Below are 15,513 nucleotides of genomic sequence, written 5' to 3' on the forward strand. Positions count from 1 at the left end.
TTTTGGTAAAGAGCAAGGACTTTCCAGAAGAGAACCTGCTGGGATTTAGTGCATGTTAATTTGAGAGAAGGAGATGGGGCTTGGGGCAGAAGGCAGTATTTTCAGTGAAATTATAAGAAACAAGCTAATCTTCTGTAAAAAATGGGTAAGCCTGGAGAAATTAAGTGGTTCTTGAAATGAACGGTACGTAGTGTGGAAGTGGCACACACCAGTGCAGTGGGGAATGGGGGCTGCTGAGAAATCACTTTGCCTGTTTGGCATAAAGTACCTTTTACTTGCCCCTGAAGCAGAGTGGCAAACATTAGCAGGGAAAAGTATTAGATTAAATAACTGCTTCTAACTATATAGTAAGGGTAAATGGAGAGTATAAAAGATAAACACACCAGCATCTGTATACAAAGCTCAGAACATACAGGGATAAAATTAGTATTGCAAAGGAAATTCAACACAAGCACAAATGTGTATCAACTCATCAGTAACAACCAAGCTGAAAATGAGAAGCAGCTTCCTATGAAAGCTTTGGGGCATTTTGCTAAAATAAATAGTATGAAGAATTCAGAGGCTTCAGGACAGAGCTACAGACGTTCACGAAAAATATTTCAAAATGTGATTTAAAATGCAAATACTGTATTCTGACCTGAAACATTTTGGCAGTCTTTTTACGCATTTGTTTTCGCTTTGAGCTTGCATATTTTATCGCTGTGATAACTAGTTTGATAGCGGGGCAGCACGTGCTGGCAGCAGGGCGCAAACCACAGCAGTTTATCCTTTCCTTCACATCCCAAGAACCCCAGCAGCTCCCATAATTGAGAAATATCCCATAAAAATCACTGGGATTTTTCTGCTCTTGCTGTGAGAACATGTTTGTGTAGTGAAACAAGCCATGAGATAAACTACAGACCAGTCAGTCTCACCTCTGTACCTGGCAGAATCGTGGAGCAGATAGATAGATTCTCCTGTAAACCATGTTAAGGCACATGGAAAACAATGAGGTGGTTGGTGACAGCCAATGTGGCTTCACTGAGGGCAAGTCATACCTGACCAATTTGGTGGCCTTTGATGATGGGGCTACAGAACTGATGGAGGGGCAAATCAGTTGACATCATCTACCTGGAGTTATGCAAAGCATTTGACACTGTCCTGCACGACATCCTTGTCTCTAAACTGGAGAGACATCAATTTGATGGATGGACCACTCGGTGGATGAAGAATTGGCCGGATGGCCGCATGCAAAAAGTTGTGGTCAACGGCTCAATGTCCAACTGGAGACCGGTAACGAGTGGTGTCCCTCAGAGGTCGGTGTTGGGACCGATCCTGTTCAACATCTTTGTCGGTGACAGGGACAGTGGGATTGATGCACCCTCAGCAAGTTTGTGATGACACCAAGCTGTGTGGTTCGGTTGATACGCTGGAGGGAAGGGATGCCATCCAGAGGGACCTGGACATGCTTGAGAGGTGGCCATGCTTGAGAGGTGGCCAATGCCAACCTCATGAAGTTCAACCAAGCCAAGTTCCAGGTCCTACACCTGGGTCAGGGCAATGCCAGGCACTGCTACAGGTTGGGCGGAGAAGAGATTCAGAGCAGCCCTGCAGAGAAGGACTTGGGGGTGTTGGTTGATGAGAAGCTTAATGTGAGCCGGCTTCAGTATGCGCTTGAGCCCAGAAACCTCCCATGTCCTAGGCTGCATCAAAAGAAGCGTGACCAGCAGGTCAAGGGAGGTGATCCTGCCCCTCTGCTCTAATCTCGTGAGACCCCACTTGCAGCACTGTGTGCAGTGCTGGTGTCCTCAACATAAAAAGGACATGGAGCTGTTGGAGCGAGTCCAGAGGAGGGCCACGAGGATGATAAGAGGGCTGGAGCACCTCCTGTGTGAAGACAGGCTGAGAGAGTTGGGGCTGTTCAGCCTGGAGAAGAGAAGCTGCGTGGAGACCTCAGAGCAGCTTCCAGTGTCTGAAAGGGGCTACAAGGGTGCTGGAGAGGGACTCATCATCGGGGACTGTAGCGATAGGACAAGGGGTGATGGGTTTAAACTGAGACAGGGCAAGTTCAGGTTAGATATAAGGAAGAAGTTCTTTACAGTGAGGGTGGTGAAGCACTGGAATGGGTTGCCCAGAGAGGTTGTGGATGCTCCATCCCTGGCGGTGTTCAAGGCCAGGCTGGAGTGACATGGTTTAGTGTGAGGTGTCGCTGCCCATGGCAGGGGGTTGGAACTGGGTGATCTTAAGGCCCTTTCCCACCCAAACCAGTCTATGTTTAGGGGTGTTGCTGTGGCGGCCGGCTCTCTGAGGGGCTCAGGAGGGGCTGCTCAGGGGCGGCCTGAACCGGCTGGAACCGGTCGGGGCAGCCGCGGCTCCGTCACAGAGCCCCGCTGCCCGGGCGGTGTCGTTGGAGACGCGGCTGCGGTGGTGACACGCGCAGCAGCCGGGCGCTCGTTGCCCCTCCGGGCGCTGCTGCTCCTCCCTCAGGGACCGGCGGTGTGGGCGCCGCGGCTCCGCGCCCGAGGTGGGTTGTGGCTGTGGGGCGGCTGCCGGGTTGGGGCCTCCCCCATTCACGGCATCTTCAGGTGGGGTTTGGCAGCGCCCAAGCTGCCGGTGCTGAACGGGGGCTCCACAGGCCGAGCCCGGGCCTTCAGGCACTGCTCTGTTTCAGGTGGTGGAGTGAAGATGTGCGCGGTTTTAGCCGGTAATGGGTATTTTTTCCTATGCAAACAATCTGTATGATCTCCCAGGTTACTTGTTGCTTCTATAAACAGCGTGGTGTCAGCTCTGCACCCACCCACCCCATATGTGGGGGTAGCTGTCGCTGACCACTTAGTACTTTTTCTTCTGAAGTTGGTAGTAACAAACTTAAAAGTATGCAATGCCAGGACCGGGTAGGTTAAACTTCCGTTTCAGTACGGATGAAGCAGGAGTGGGACAGGAGGGGATGAGCGGTTGTGTCTCACACAGCAAGTGAGGCAAGCAGAAAAACGTCTCAATCTGTTTAATCCACTGGGAGAAAAATATTAGGAAAAAAATGTGTGATATTTGAAACAAGGGGTCGGAGTCTGTTATTAAATACCATTGTAAAGGAAAGAAAGCTAATCATGATAATAGCATGCAACACAGCTGCTCCTAATCACACTAGTGATATCAAAATGAGGGTTTAAAGGCTTTGTTCTGATAGTTACTCTTTTCATATTTGGAGTATGCTTGCGTGGTTATGTGTTTGAGTAGATATGCTGAGACCGGATGGGGCAGGGTGAAGGATGTGTGCTTTATCTCACAACACCTCACTTGAGCCTTCCACCGCAAGCCTGGTTTGCTCTGGTTTTCTCGAATGAATAGATAGCAAAGCATCTTAATCATGCAGAGGCTTGACATGTTAATAATGAATACAAGAATACAATGAATGGTAGCAAATGGCTTTGCCTAGTAGTGTAACAGAAAGCATTCCTGATGAATTCAGGCCTTGAGTGATTTTCGTTTGTAAATGTCATCTAGTCTATGAATTGTCACTCAGTACGTAAGTTGTGGTAATCCTGCAGAAGCTATCTTATATGATACTGTTTTATATTGCTCAGGTGATCTGTTTATTCGTTGCAGTAATGAAACAAATCTCAGCAAAGAGAAATGGGATTTGGAAGCAGTACACTGACTGTGCAGGTCATTGTTGTTGGCAGGTTATTAATGTTGGTAGGACTTAGCAGAACTGAACACTTCTTACTGTGAGCTGACCCTGCTGAAACCCATGGGAGTTCTTCTTGGTCATTTCAGTCTTTTTTACTACTTATAGACTGCAAACTCATTAGGATAAAAATTTGGTCATCTTATGTCTTGGTCTTTTCACATAGTGGCGTCAAGTGACATACTGTACAAGTATCTTTCTGAGTAGTCTTTATAACAGTAGGGAAAACTGCAACCTGATGTTCCCAGTTCTGTCCTACTTACTATCATCTTCTTATAAAAGAAATCCTTCTTTTCTAAGTTAAAAGCTAAGGTGTAATAGGCTGTGCAGTTACTAACTTTTCACTTCGTAGTATACAATCAATTGTAAAACGTTTTAATTCGTTCTGCTAAGATACAAATGTTGGCAGACTTTATCTCCTGCTTACTCATCATGCCAACTTCATATTGTTTTAGGGGAGAACTGAGGAAGACAGTGAACTAAAGATATATTGCCTCAAACAGCAGCTTGAGCACATGCTGAACATAGACTATGCAAGTTAGTCTGTTATCTTGAATACAGCAGTAAGAGCTCCGCTGAGTTCAGAGCCAGATAGTGGGGTTTTTCAGTTATCATTATATCTGGACACATCAAAACAAAAACTAGAGCCAACTGAAAACTTCTACTAAACACATTAAAAAGTGCTATGTGCTGTAAAAGCTTCATGACTCCTATCCTGTCTACAATTAAAGTTTCAATTCATTAGAGAGGCATTCATTAGAGAAGAGGGAGGAATAGCTTTTACATTACTAAAGCACCTTTCATACATGAAGAAACTGCTGCAGGCTGGGTTCCTACTTCTGGGTACACTTGGTACTAGAACTCTTGTGGGAGGCCTGGGTGAAGGAGTAGAGGGCATCAGCTCCAAACCTGTGTGGTGACAGAATTCAACACACTTGCAGCAGCTGAGCATTAGCATTTCTTTTTTGTGCACTTTGCTTTTGCTTACTGATTTGACTTTTCAGTCTTATTCTTCATATCCCTCCAAACTGGGCTTTTGGAAAAGTAGCTTAAATGATTAACTGTTTCACAGAACTAGTAGATTCAGTTACCTGACCAAAGTGTTTCCTTCTTGATCTGGATTGATTATCATCCAGAGAGCACCTTTCTGACTACCTGTATGACTTATTCTTCACTTTTCATTCAACCTCTGTGTGGCACTGCCAGCTACCTGCGGAAACTGGAGTCAAAACCAGGAGAATTGGACCAAGCTGGCAAGACTGTGTACGTTCTCATTCTCATACACCAGTGGTGATTGAGCTGTTTGACTTTACAATAGGTTGGAAAACTTATATATGGACTCTTTATGGGACAGTTTTGTTTTCTTAGCAGGCATTTGTTTAGGTGATGTATTGATAGCTGTTAGAAGGGTTTGGCTGTGTTGTGCAGTTTCACAATTAAAACTGTACTATGTCTTCAGTGCTTGGTCATGGGTATTTGCTAAAAATAAGGCAGTATCTGAATCATTAGAAAGCTCCTCTGGAGCAAGGGAAGACACCTGTTGGCTGTGTTCAGTGCAATAGAAAAACAACTTGTCTTAAATCTGTATTTCTCTGAATTATCCTTATTTGTGGAAAAGATATTTAACTTCTAAAGTTAGCAGATACCAAGTAATCATGTTAATGTCTTGTGGTGTTGTGTATGTGTGTTTCAAGGTATGGATGCTTCATTGTGGAATAGGGACATCTTGCTAAGGTGCTGATCCATGCCATGAGCCCACGTGAGTTGGAGACAGAGGATCAAGCTCACAGCAAAGGTTCTGTGAACTGTGTTTACTGTATGGGATTCAAGGGCTGTGGCTACACTGGCAATTCTATAATTTATCATCAGGTTGGCTTTTGTGGGATGGAAGGTTCAGCTGAGTACATAAACCCAAGTGCATGTCTGCTAGATAAAATTCTTATGTTGGTTTCCAGTGTAGCAGGAATTTGTGTCGCAGGTCAGTGGTGGTGGACGGGAGGTTGTAAAGTTCACTGTTCAGCTTTAGGCAGGTGAGCAAACAAACGAGCACCTTAGGGTGTTTTGACGCAAAAGATATTCATTTGCAGATCAGTTTGGACCAAAGATCATCAGAATAACTCCTGCCTTACCTGTTTTTGGTTTGGTTTGGTTTGCAAACTTACATTATTTAGCAGCACCTTTTGAGAGTTCCTGCTTCTCTTTAGCCAGGGGAACATCAGAGGTAATGCTGTGACAGGTAGCATTTGCCTGACCACCTGCTCTCTCTTATTCTGGAAATATTACAGCTGGCCATAAAACAGCTATGAACTGATCACTTGACCATGGCAAATGAGCTGCTCTCATCAGTGTGTTCTGGTATATATTTAACTTAATAATGTGAGCAGATGGTCATTTTATTGATTCATGAAGCAAGGGAGGAAGCCTGGCTGTCTTGATAACGTGAGGCCTGCGTGGTGAACATTGGTGTGGGGCAAGAAACAGGGAAGGGGGAAAAAAAGGCAATTTTTTGTGGTGTGGGGTTTTTGTTTGGTTTTATTGTTGGGATTTTTGTTGTTTTGGTTTGGTTATTTTTGTGTTTTATAAGGGACCACTGTGGACAGGACTAAAATAAAAGCAAGTTAGGTGACTCATCAAGCCTGTATGTATGGTCATGCCCTGGAGATAGAGACTGTTAGCACACAGTCATGATGCTGCTGAAATACTTGCACCACTGATGCAAAAAGAGGGGCAGAGGAAAGAGGATGGGAGGGCAGTAGTTTGTGTGGTTGTGAGACTTCTCACTCTGCTGGTGCTCTTAATGATGGCAAGGCTTTTGAAAGGAAAAGGTAATATTTAATAGTTCTTCAGTCTTTTTTTTAGTTTGTTTAGCTGTCTCCCCTATTAAGAGGGTATAGCTGGAGATGTAGAGAATCTAATTCTATAAAGTATTAAGCAACTATCCTTGTTAGCTGAAGTGGGAAGCTCACAAATTCCCCACCTGGCTCAGCTCAAAGGAACAGCTTGATTTGGTTATTCATTTAGTAATTTTCACAGTGACAAACAGAACCTGCAGAAGAATGTTGTCTTGAGCAACAGCTTAATCTCATACTTTGGTTCCTGTTTCTCCTAGCTGCTGATTAGCTTTGCTGTCTTATGAGTTTATGTCATAGTATGTGACTATAAATTGACTTTGCAGTGAAGAGGGAATACGGTTTGTCTTCACAGATGCTGCTGTTGCCATGGAGATAAAAGGACCAATGGCCTTTTCTTGGTTTGGACTGTACTACAATGTTCATACAGAGATGGTGCATTCGAAAATACAACATTTGGTGCTTTTATATTTCAGTCTAAATATCAAATGAGAAAGCATATTGTTTTTTCTTGGTGATGAAGTTTAACAATAAATACAGATTTGGGACTTTTTCTAGAAGCAGAAAGCAAGCCCACCAGGAATGTGAAAACGGTGTGGCTGGTTTGTGCTTGCTAAACCTCCTCTCTGGGAAAAACCTTTTGGCTTTGCAAAATATAACCCTGTAGAGCCTTTGGGTTTATCTGATGCAGTGTTTGATGCCGGTTACATCACCAGCTTACTTCTCTGTGATGTTCCACCGGGGCTGATCTCGAATGAGCACGCAAAAGCTGTGAATGTGATTTTTAATATATTTTTTTTTCCTTAAGAAAGAGCTTTTCTACCTCAGATTGCGTGAAAGAAAATATAAATACCAAATCCACAACACCTTCAAGGATGGCTTGCAGAAGGTGTTATTTGTGAGTACCTTTTCCTTCTTCATCTGTCAGCACGTCTCTGATATCTGTGTTGAGGATTCCAGAAGTGGGAGTAGTGATCAGTTTATTGTTTAGTAGGTTTCTTTCCACGAACCATTTTTAGGGTGTTACCTTTTTGGCAGATGAATGATCTGTATTTTAGAAATGCACAGATGATGATTGTGTTTATGCATGTGGGTATTTAAAAATTTAACCTAATCAAGTGAATCAAGTCTATGTTTAGGAGTGAAAAGAATAACAAAACACCATTTTGCATAGAAGCAGCAATGCAGGATGCTAGGAATTCTGTATATGATGAGTCAAGAATGTCTCTTCCATTTTGTTTGAATGCTTTGTCATATTAAAGTGTAATCTGTCTTTTAAATACAGAAATACTGATACATGGATATGGAATGCAGTCTTAAGCAGTATAATATCAATAAGGCAAAAGATCACTCTGGTTTTGTTGTCATTGTATATATGCTTAATGAAAACCTAAAGATGCATTAATTGCTTGTTATTTACTTGACTGATTTCCCAAACATGATAGTCAGCACAGCAGGAGTTTAATATTTCACTCATTTAATGCAGTGCAGCAGCTCTTCGCATGAGTTGTCACGTTTGGCAGAAGAGCTAAGTGCTTATCCACTTGTAGCCCCAGGAAGGACAACGCTGAAGTTTGCATACTGCTTGTGGTGTCAGCATGAGGGTCTGTATGGGAATGATGCTGGGTGGCCTAATTCAGCTGAATCCTAGTGGTTGCACATGACCCATGCTGTGAGTTTTCTCTTAAACCATACTGCAGTGCTGTCCACTCCATGGGAAATCCAGAACAAAATAGACAGCAGCATGCAGTTAAGTTGTCCTCTGCCACCCGCCCTTGCTGCCATCAGTGGTTCACTTCTAATCCAGTGTTTTGAAATGGCTGTACCTGCTGTTTGTATTTCTGAACTCTGGGTAAAGATCCTCTCCCTTCAGGGTTAAATTTAAGTCTGCCAAAGAATCATATGTTCAGCAGTTGCGATTGTCATCTGCTGCCTTTTGCAGTTATTTTGATAGTGTTTGTGAGGGTCCTCATTTGCTTCATATGTAGGAGCACTGTCCACACAGAGGCACAGTAAGTTCAACCATTCAAGAATAAACTACTTGAATATTGGAAGAGCATTGAAATCTGTTCTTAAGTTTCCTTTAGCCTTTTGGTTTACAGTGATGGTATGACTGGTTAAGTTGAAATGTTTTAAAACCAGTACAAACTTGGAACTGTACTTTGGAAGTTGAAATAAGAAAACTGAACTTGGGAAACAGGTTGTAGCCTTCCAGGTATACATGCATCAGCTTTAAATATAATGCCATATGTTTAGACAAGGGAGAAGTAGTGATGTTTGTGTTGGACTCCATTTTAACTTGAGTGCTGGGATTTGGGGATTTTGTAACTCTCAGCAGGAGACAGAGTTGCTTACAGTGCTTACAGTGTGGTGTTAAGGAATATTTAATCTCTGTAGGTTCCTTTCTTTAACAGTCTTATTTGTAGACCCATCTTGTACATATTGTCCTGTATTTCTGTTCACGTTTGATATCTTTTACCTACCTCAGCACATTGCTGTGGAAAACAAGAGATGAACTATGATCTCTCCTGTCATTCTGTATTTTAACTCCTATTTAAGAAAGTTGATGCTGTTACTAAAAACAAGGAAAATGTAAGCCTGGGGGCTTTTGTAGAACTGACTCTGTAGAAACCTACATATACAAATTCTTCATGGTCTTTAAAACTGATCATTCTGAACTCTGAAAATGGATGTTCAACAGTTAGATACATCAGCTCTTTAATGCATAAGTAAGTAAGTTTTGAGATGAAAACTCAAATACTGTAAATTTGTCAATGTTCTAATAATATATGCTAAGGACTTTTGCCTTTTAAAAAGTGTATTGCTTGTACATCTTATAAGTCAAATGTAAAAAGCTAGATTGTTGCTGTTCTAAAAAAAGCTAAGCAAGTGTCACACTACCAGGATTAGCAAAAGTGGGTTTTCAGATGCTGCACTGAATAGAACATATGTCATGTACCATTGTTTTCAGTAATAGGATTTGCCTTGCTGTGAGTCTCTCAGGCTCTAGCTGTGTAATTTCATTCTTTGTAGGTTACTGTTTTTCCTCTTTCCTGAGCTTCAAATCCAATAGGGATAGGCGTCGCTGATTAGATTTAGTTTTACAGCAATTATTGCTGTATTTTGCTGTGATATTGCTGTGTATTGCTGTAACAGTGGCTGTATTTTGTAATAAGAGTTCAAGTTTCTTGAGTAATTCTGGGACCTAATTGAGTGACATGGGAAATGCAGAAAACATGCAGTGAATTTATCAGGTTTCTGATTTAATCTAGAAGATTTTTTCCTTCTGTCTCATGCAGCTTCATGTCTCTCTGCTCGTCTCTATTTCTGGGTTTGGACTGTGTGGGGTTGTTTTCTACAGATTTTGGAAGTGCAAATGATACAAGTGTGGTTTGTGTGTACTGTACATTATTGCGCATCACTCTTCAGAATAGGTGGTTTTATAGTAAGACTTAATCAGAAGAGAAATAAATGTTCCTAACTGTGTCTACATATTAACAATCTTAATTAAATGCACCCTAGTTACAGCTAACCCTGTATTGGAGTCTGCCTACGAACTGTGCAATGGCTCGGATGCAGAAGAATCACCTCTTGCTTATTTATGAGGCTACTAATTCATTGTCATGAAACCAAGAAAGTGTATAATAATTATTTTAAAAAGAATTATGATGTTAATAAACATTGTGTCCTAGAATGGGAAAAAAAACCTGCTGATTCTTGTTTAGTATGCTGTGCCTGTACTGGGTTTATTCTCCAAAGAGATGATAATTGTTCGAAGGCCCCTTTGAGGGAGGAGAGGACAGGGAAAGCGTGCCTAATCATTCCTTTGAAAACCCAGCTGTGGGTGCTTGAGTTGGAAATACAGAAAGGGTACTATTATTCAGAACAAGGACCTATCAGTTTGCATTTACACTGCAACATGTACAAATGCTGATATTTAGTCATTTTGATGACAACCATATCTTCTGCATTCAGTGGTCTGAACTGGAGCCTACCTGTGCTGATCTCTCGGAAGTGCAGATTTTATTGAGCATCCTTGATATCTTGTGAAACTATCTGTAATTTCTACCAATACAAAACCCTATTCTCTAATGCTGTTGACTAGGTTGTATGGCTCCTGCATGGGAGGGGGAGGACAGAGATGGAAGGAGGGAGATGCCAACATAGCAGGTCTAGAACGTATGGTGGTGCTACTTCATGATATCTAGGTGGTTTTCTTGACTCTCAGACTACAGTGCAAGGTAATTATATTGATGTTTACTTTGCAGGAGTTGTTACCTTCCCATGCTTTGGTGTCCAAGAAGATGTATACAGAAAACCATCTTGCTGAAAGGAAGTGATAGGAATAAAGGGATTAGTTATAGTCGTCTTATGGTGTGTGACCATCTCTGCCAAGTACATATGAACTGCAAGCCTTTTACATATGCAACCATAAAAGTAATAACAGCATTTAATTTTGTATAGTTGCCATTCAAAAAAAAGTGTTGAGGGAGAAGACTGTAATTAATAAGAACACTGCGAAAAACCACAGTATTTGCTGTATGCCGCCACAGCCTCTCCTTGACATACTTGCTGCTGCTGCTGCTGGGCATAAAGTGGGATCAATGAAATAGGAAAAAAAAAGGAACAATTTTTTCAGTGCTACTTCAAAAACCAGGATCATCCTGTCCTGTGTACTTTGGGTGAAGATCCCAGTAGTGAAAGGAATATGTTTGGTGTCAGAACAGTGTGAATTTGTCCTTGGAGATGTGAATGAATCATCTGCTAAATCACCCCTTAGTGGACATGTCTGCAGACAACCACAATCAAACTTGGACAATAAGGGGGTTGTATAAGTGGCCACATAAAGCTGTCTGCTGTTCTCTCTGCTGGCCTGAGCTTCCAGAAAGCAAGTTGTCTTCTGGCTCAGTCGGTGTGCTGACTCTGAAAGCCTTTCTAACATGTTGAGAAATATGGCAGTAAACTTTTAGCTGGAGTCGATATGAGTCTGTATTATTATGACCTTTATTGTTCATCAACTATTTGAGATCAGGTTGATTCTATTTCACATTTTGTTTCTCATTAAAGCTATCGTTAGATTTATTAAATGGGGACAGGACAGATTTCCTAGTTTTTAACTGTAGTCTTTTCTAGTGTCAGCTGTAGCCATAACTCTGGATTGACATGAGGAAGAAAATTTTCAACATCTAAAATAATGTTGTTCTTCATCTGGATAAAATACTGAGAAATTGAAATATTCCTTTCATCAGCTTGTAGGCATGGATCCAATCAAACAAATCATTCTTAGCTACCTCACATGGTATTGAAGTGAATAGGTTTATATAGAGCTTGTCTGCCACTTGTGCTATTTACAAGCTAATTTTAAAATAGAATGTGTTAACTAGCACCAAGGATGCAGAGTGCCTGAGGCAGTGTAAGAGCCTGTGCTGGTATAAATTTTTCCTAGTGCTTGCACATCCTGTTTGGAACACAGCACCTCATGGAAAAATTTACCAGAAGAAAAGGACGAATACTGGCAGATGGAGGTGAACAGATTGTCAGTTCAGACAAAGAGAGGAACAGTGTATGAAGGAATGTGGCTGTGGGAAAACGCAGCAGTTAAGGTGAACAAATGTACCTAGCAGACTCCTGTCGTCAGCCACACTGTTAACTTCATCAAGAGACAGCATTCCTTCCGCTCTGGTCTGTACCAATACACTTTCACCACGGATCTGTGAAGCAACAGTCTCTCAGTCTCTTCTGTCTGAAAGCTGATAGTTTTTGTAGGGAGAAGTTCTCAGGCAGTGTTGATTTAATAATGCTGTCACAGGTTTTACATGTGCTTAAAATGAAACAGTACCAAAATAAAAAAGGGTTGGATGCCATATCCTGTACAAAATGCCGTGTGCTGTGCCCAGTTAGGAGGATGAGCTTGCTCCGGGCTCAGCATGTCGCTGGGTACATGTGGGGCTTGCTACAGCCGGTAGCACAGCCAGGAGCAGGAGGGTGCTTACCAGCCTAAGAGGACATCTTGAAAACAGTAAGAGGATAGGCTGGTAAAGCAAAAGCAATTCCAAGTTAATAGCCTGCTATTCTGTTCTCCCAGGTTGTTTTAAAACCAATGTTGAGAAAATTGTCTGCTGAGTTTGGAAGGCTTGTTGGTGATTGTAAGAGAAAATGGGGGAGGGGAAGGGAAATGCAGTTGCAGCTATATGTGATGATCAGTAATCTGTTTCTTTTTATTCAAACATCTAAGCAAGGCTCTAGTACTGAAAGAATGGTCTTTTCTGTTCATTGATGGATATGAAAGTGTTAAAATGAGTGGTTTCTAATGGCAAACATGATGGAATTCATACAGAAGTGAAAGGAACAGCTAAATCTACTTCACATCTGCGTATTTATAGCTGGATTTTCCCCATTATGTTGGTATCCTGAGGGAGATGTGATTTCAAGGGTTTGGTTTGGGTTTGGTTTAGATTTGGTTCTGGTTTTACTGTTTGTGAAAGTCTAGTCTGTTCTCAAAAGAACTTTGTTTAAAGCTTGATGAGTGGTTCCCTGTCTGTGAGTACTTTGGGAGAGCTGGAAGAAGCCTGGCCTGGAAGCGGGAAATGGCAGAGCTTCAATGTCCAGGGGGTTGTTGCGGGAATGCTTCAGAAACTGAAATTACCAGAAGCAGCATTCATCAATTTGTCATTTGTCTTGTGTCAGTGCTGAAGTAGCTGTGTTCCATTTGTAATCTTAAATCATCTTTTGGAGACCATAGATCAGAGATGTAGAAACTCCGATGTAGAAACATCTGCCCTGTAGAAACATAGCAGCCTTCCAATATCTGCAGGGGCCCTACAAGGGTGCTGGAGAGGGGTTCTTTGTCAGGGACTGTAGTGATAGGACAAGGAGGAATGGGTTCAAACTGAAACAGGGGATGGCTGGAATCCAACCTTATTTATTCCATGTATGTCTTTGACATCTGAGATGGTCTTGTTGAACATGGCAATGATATGTGGTAACTTAATTACAAGCCTGCAGTGGAACAGTGTCATCTGTTTTGGCTACTCCATACCTGCACCTATGGCACAGAGTGCCAGTGTACTTACTACTTGACAAACCTTTGGCACTTCTTGTTATCCAAGGTGGCTGGATTTCTGCATTTCTACTGCACCCTTGGAAAAAAAACCTCTGAGCTCCTAACCAGTCTGTGTGATAGGTGAGTATTAACCTTAACTGCAGGTGAGCAAGATGAGATTATAGGGAGAGCTTTCTTCCTGACTGTTTAGATTTTGGGGGGAATCTAGGGAAGTCAGAGCAGGGCAGATCTGTGGAGCCTTGTGGGCAGATTCTCTTTCGAGTAGCCAGGAACAAGCTCTGTTCAAAAGGCTTTGTTGAGCAGCACTGAATCCAGACAGATTCCTTCATACATTTACTGGTTTATTCTCTGAAGAAAGAGGTACTGTTGAGAGTAAAGAGATTTGTATGGAAAAAGAGTGGTGGGAAGGGAATCTGAGACACTCTTATATTAATTTCCTCCTTTCGCTTCTACTGACAAACCCCAGGTATTCCCAGAGCAGGAAGCAGCGATTTCATCAGTGTGATTGCTTTCCCTATCCCATGTTAGCCTGTCACGCAACGCACACTAATAGTAGTACCCTGGTTTTGTGAATTGTGTAGGGCAACTTGTGTGAATATGGTGGTTTTCTTGTCTGAAAATACCGCTTTTGTGTGTTCTAACTGCTTTCGTCATGGTCCATCAAGGCTTTCAGTGACATTGGCCATCTTTCTTTAGAATTGTTCTGGTCATCTTTCCAAGTGGTTTGAAGGTGCCACCAATGAGTAATTGTGCACTGTGAGGTGTTAGCAGGGTACATCCCATGATGGCAAAATGCCTTGTCACTGAATAGTGTTGCACTGCTGTTTCCAAAAGCACAAATACTTTATAGATCAGCTGCTATCTTTAACCAGAAAATCCCAACTCATCCTGGCCGTGCAGATGCTGACGCACTGTTGGCAACAGAAATCAGAACAGGCTGACCTTGAGTGTTTTACGGAGGGTTAGTAACTGACTCCTTTCTGAACAAAGCCTGATTCTTTTTCTGCTTAACCACTCTGTTTGATCTCGTAAGGAAGTGACCTCACAGGATTCACTTTAAGCCTCAGGGATGCAGAAGAATCAAAATCAATCTTCGGAAACATTTGTCAAGATGCCAAGCAAAAGATGAAGGGGGGAATGTGCATGTATGTACACACAGACACACTCTCTATTAATAGTCAGTTTGGATGCTTACAAGTGAAATGAGGATTTTCGGTTTAATGTCCACAAGTGCACGTTCTAAGAGCCAGGAAATATTGATGAATACTTTATGATTTCCTAGAAGAGTGCTGTGTCTTAAGAAATCCGATGAGGTGGTTTCATCATGGAGGACTTACTGTGCTAAACCTTATTTAATGTTTCCGGGCACAAACATCAAAATTGCTGAGAAGTGTATTGTGTGTGGTTTAAAGCTCTCCTAAGCTTCATTTCAGATGCAGTACCTTGTCTTGTTTTGCTGCTTTGTTTTTCATGAAACAATACAAACAATGACCTGGGGTACAGAATATGTTTTTGTGTTTTAAAGTTTTTGTGTAATTTTTCCATGCTTTGAGCAAATGGCAGCAGTTAAATTAGTATTGCGCATTTCAGAATATTGTTTAAAACTTGAGTGAAACTTACATTCTTCCAGATTTCAAAGTGGCATATTGCAATCTGGTTATAATTGCTGGGCTTGAAGAAAGCTGATGTCCATGTTCATCACATTGTTCCTCCTCATGTCTGAGCACTGTGTTTGTAATTCCATTAACAAAGAAACAGCTTGACTGGTGCAGAGTAACATGCAAGTCTGAAGCTTCATTTCCATAGGAATTTTATCCCTCAGTGTTTAGCTTTTGCCGCTGTTCCTTATGGCAAAGCAAACCCAAAGTCTTAAATTGGCATTTTATCTTAATCTTGCAACAAAACTTTGATTCTTCATCACAACAGTTCATCAC

General features: G+C 42.0%; 1 protein-coding gene across 6 annotated transcripts in view; it reads left to right on the top strand.

Moving 5' to 3' along the window:
- IQSEC1 (IQ motif and Sec7 domain ArfGEF 1) overlaps positions 1-15,513 on the top strand; it is a 337,453-nt gene that overhangs the window by 139,509 nt on the left and 182,431 nt on the right. The window contains exon 1 of one of the 6 annotated variants that reach the window (XM_030501809.1): positions 6,989-7,414. The exons of 4 other annotated variants lie outside the window; for them this stretch is intronic. In XM_030501809.1, the coding sequence (XP_030357669.1) occupies positions 7,392-7,414 (23 nt within the window). In that variant the 5' untranslated portion in view covers positions 6,989-7,391. Of the gene's footprint in view, positions 1-6,988; positions 7,415-15,513 lie in introns of those variants that run through there. One more of the 6 variants, XM_030501805.1, reaches the window with a different exon arrangement.

Source organism: Strigops habroptila, chromosome 11 (assembly GCF_004027225.2).
Source record: "Strigops habroptila isolate Jane chromosome 11, bStrHab1.2.pri, whole genome shotgun sequence".
Classification (NCBI taxonomy): domain Eukaryota; kingdom Metazoa; phylum Chordata; class Aves; order Psittaciformes; family Psittacidae; genus Strigops; species Strigops habroptila.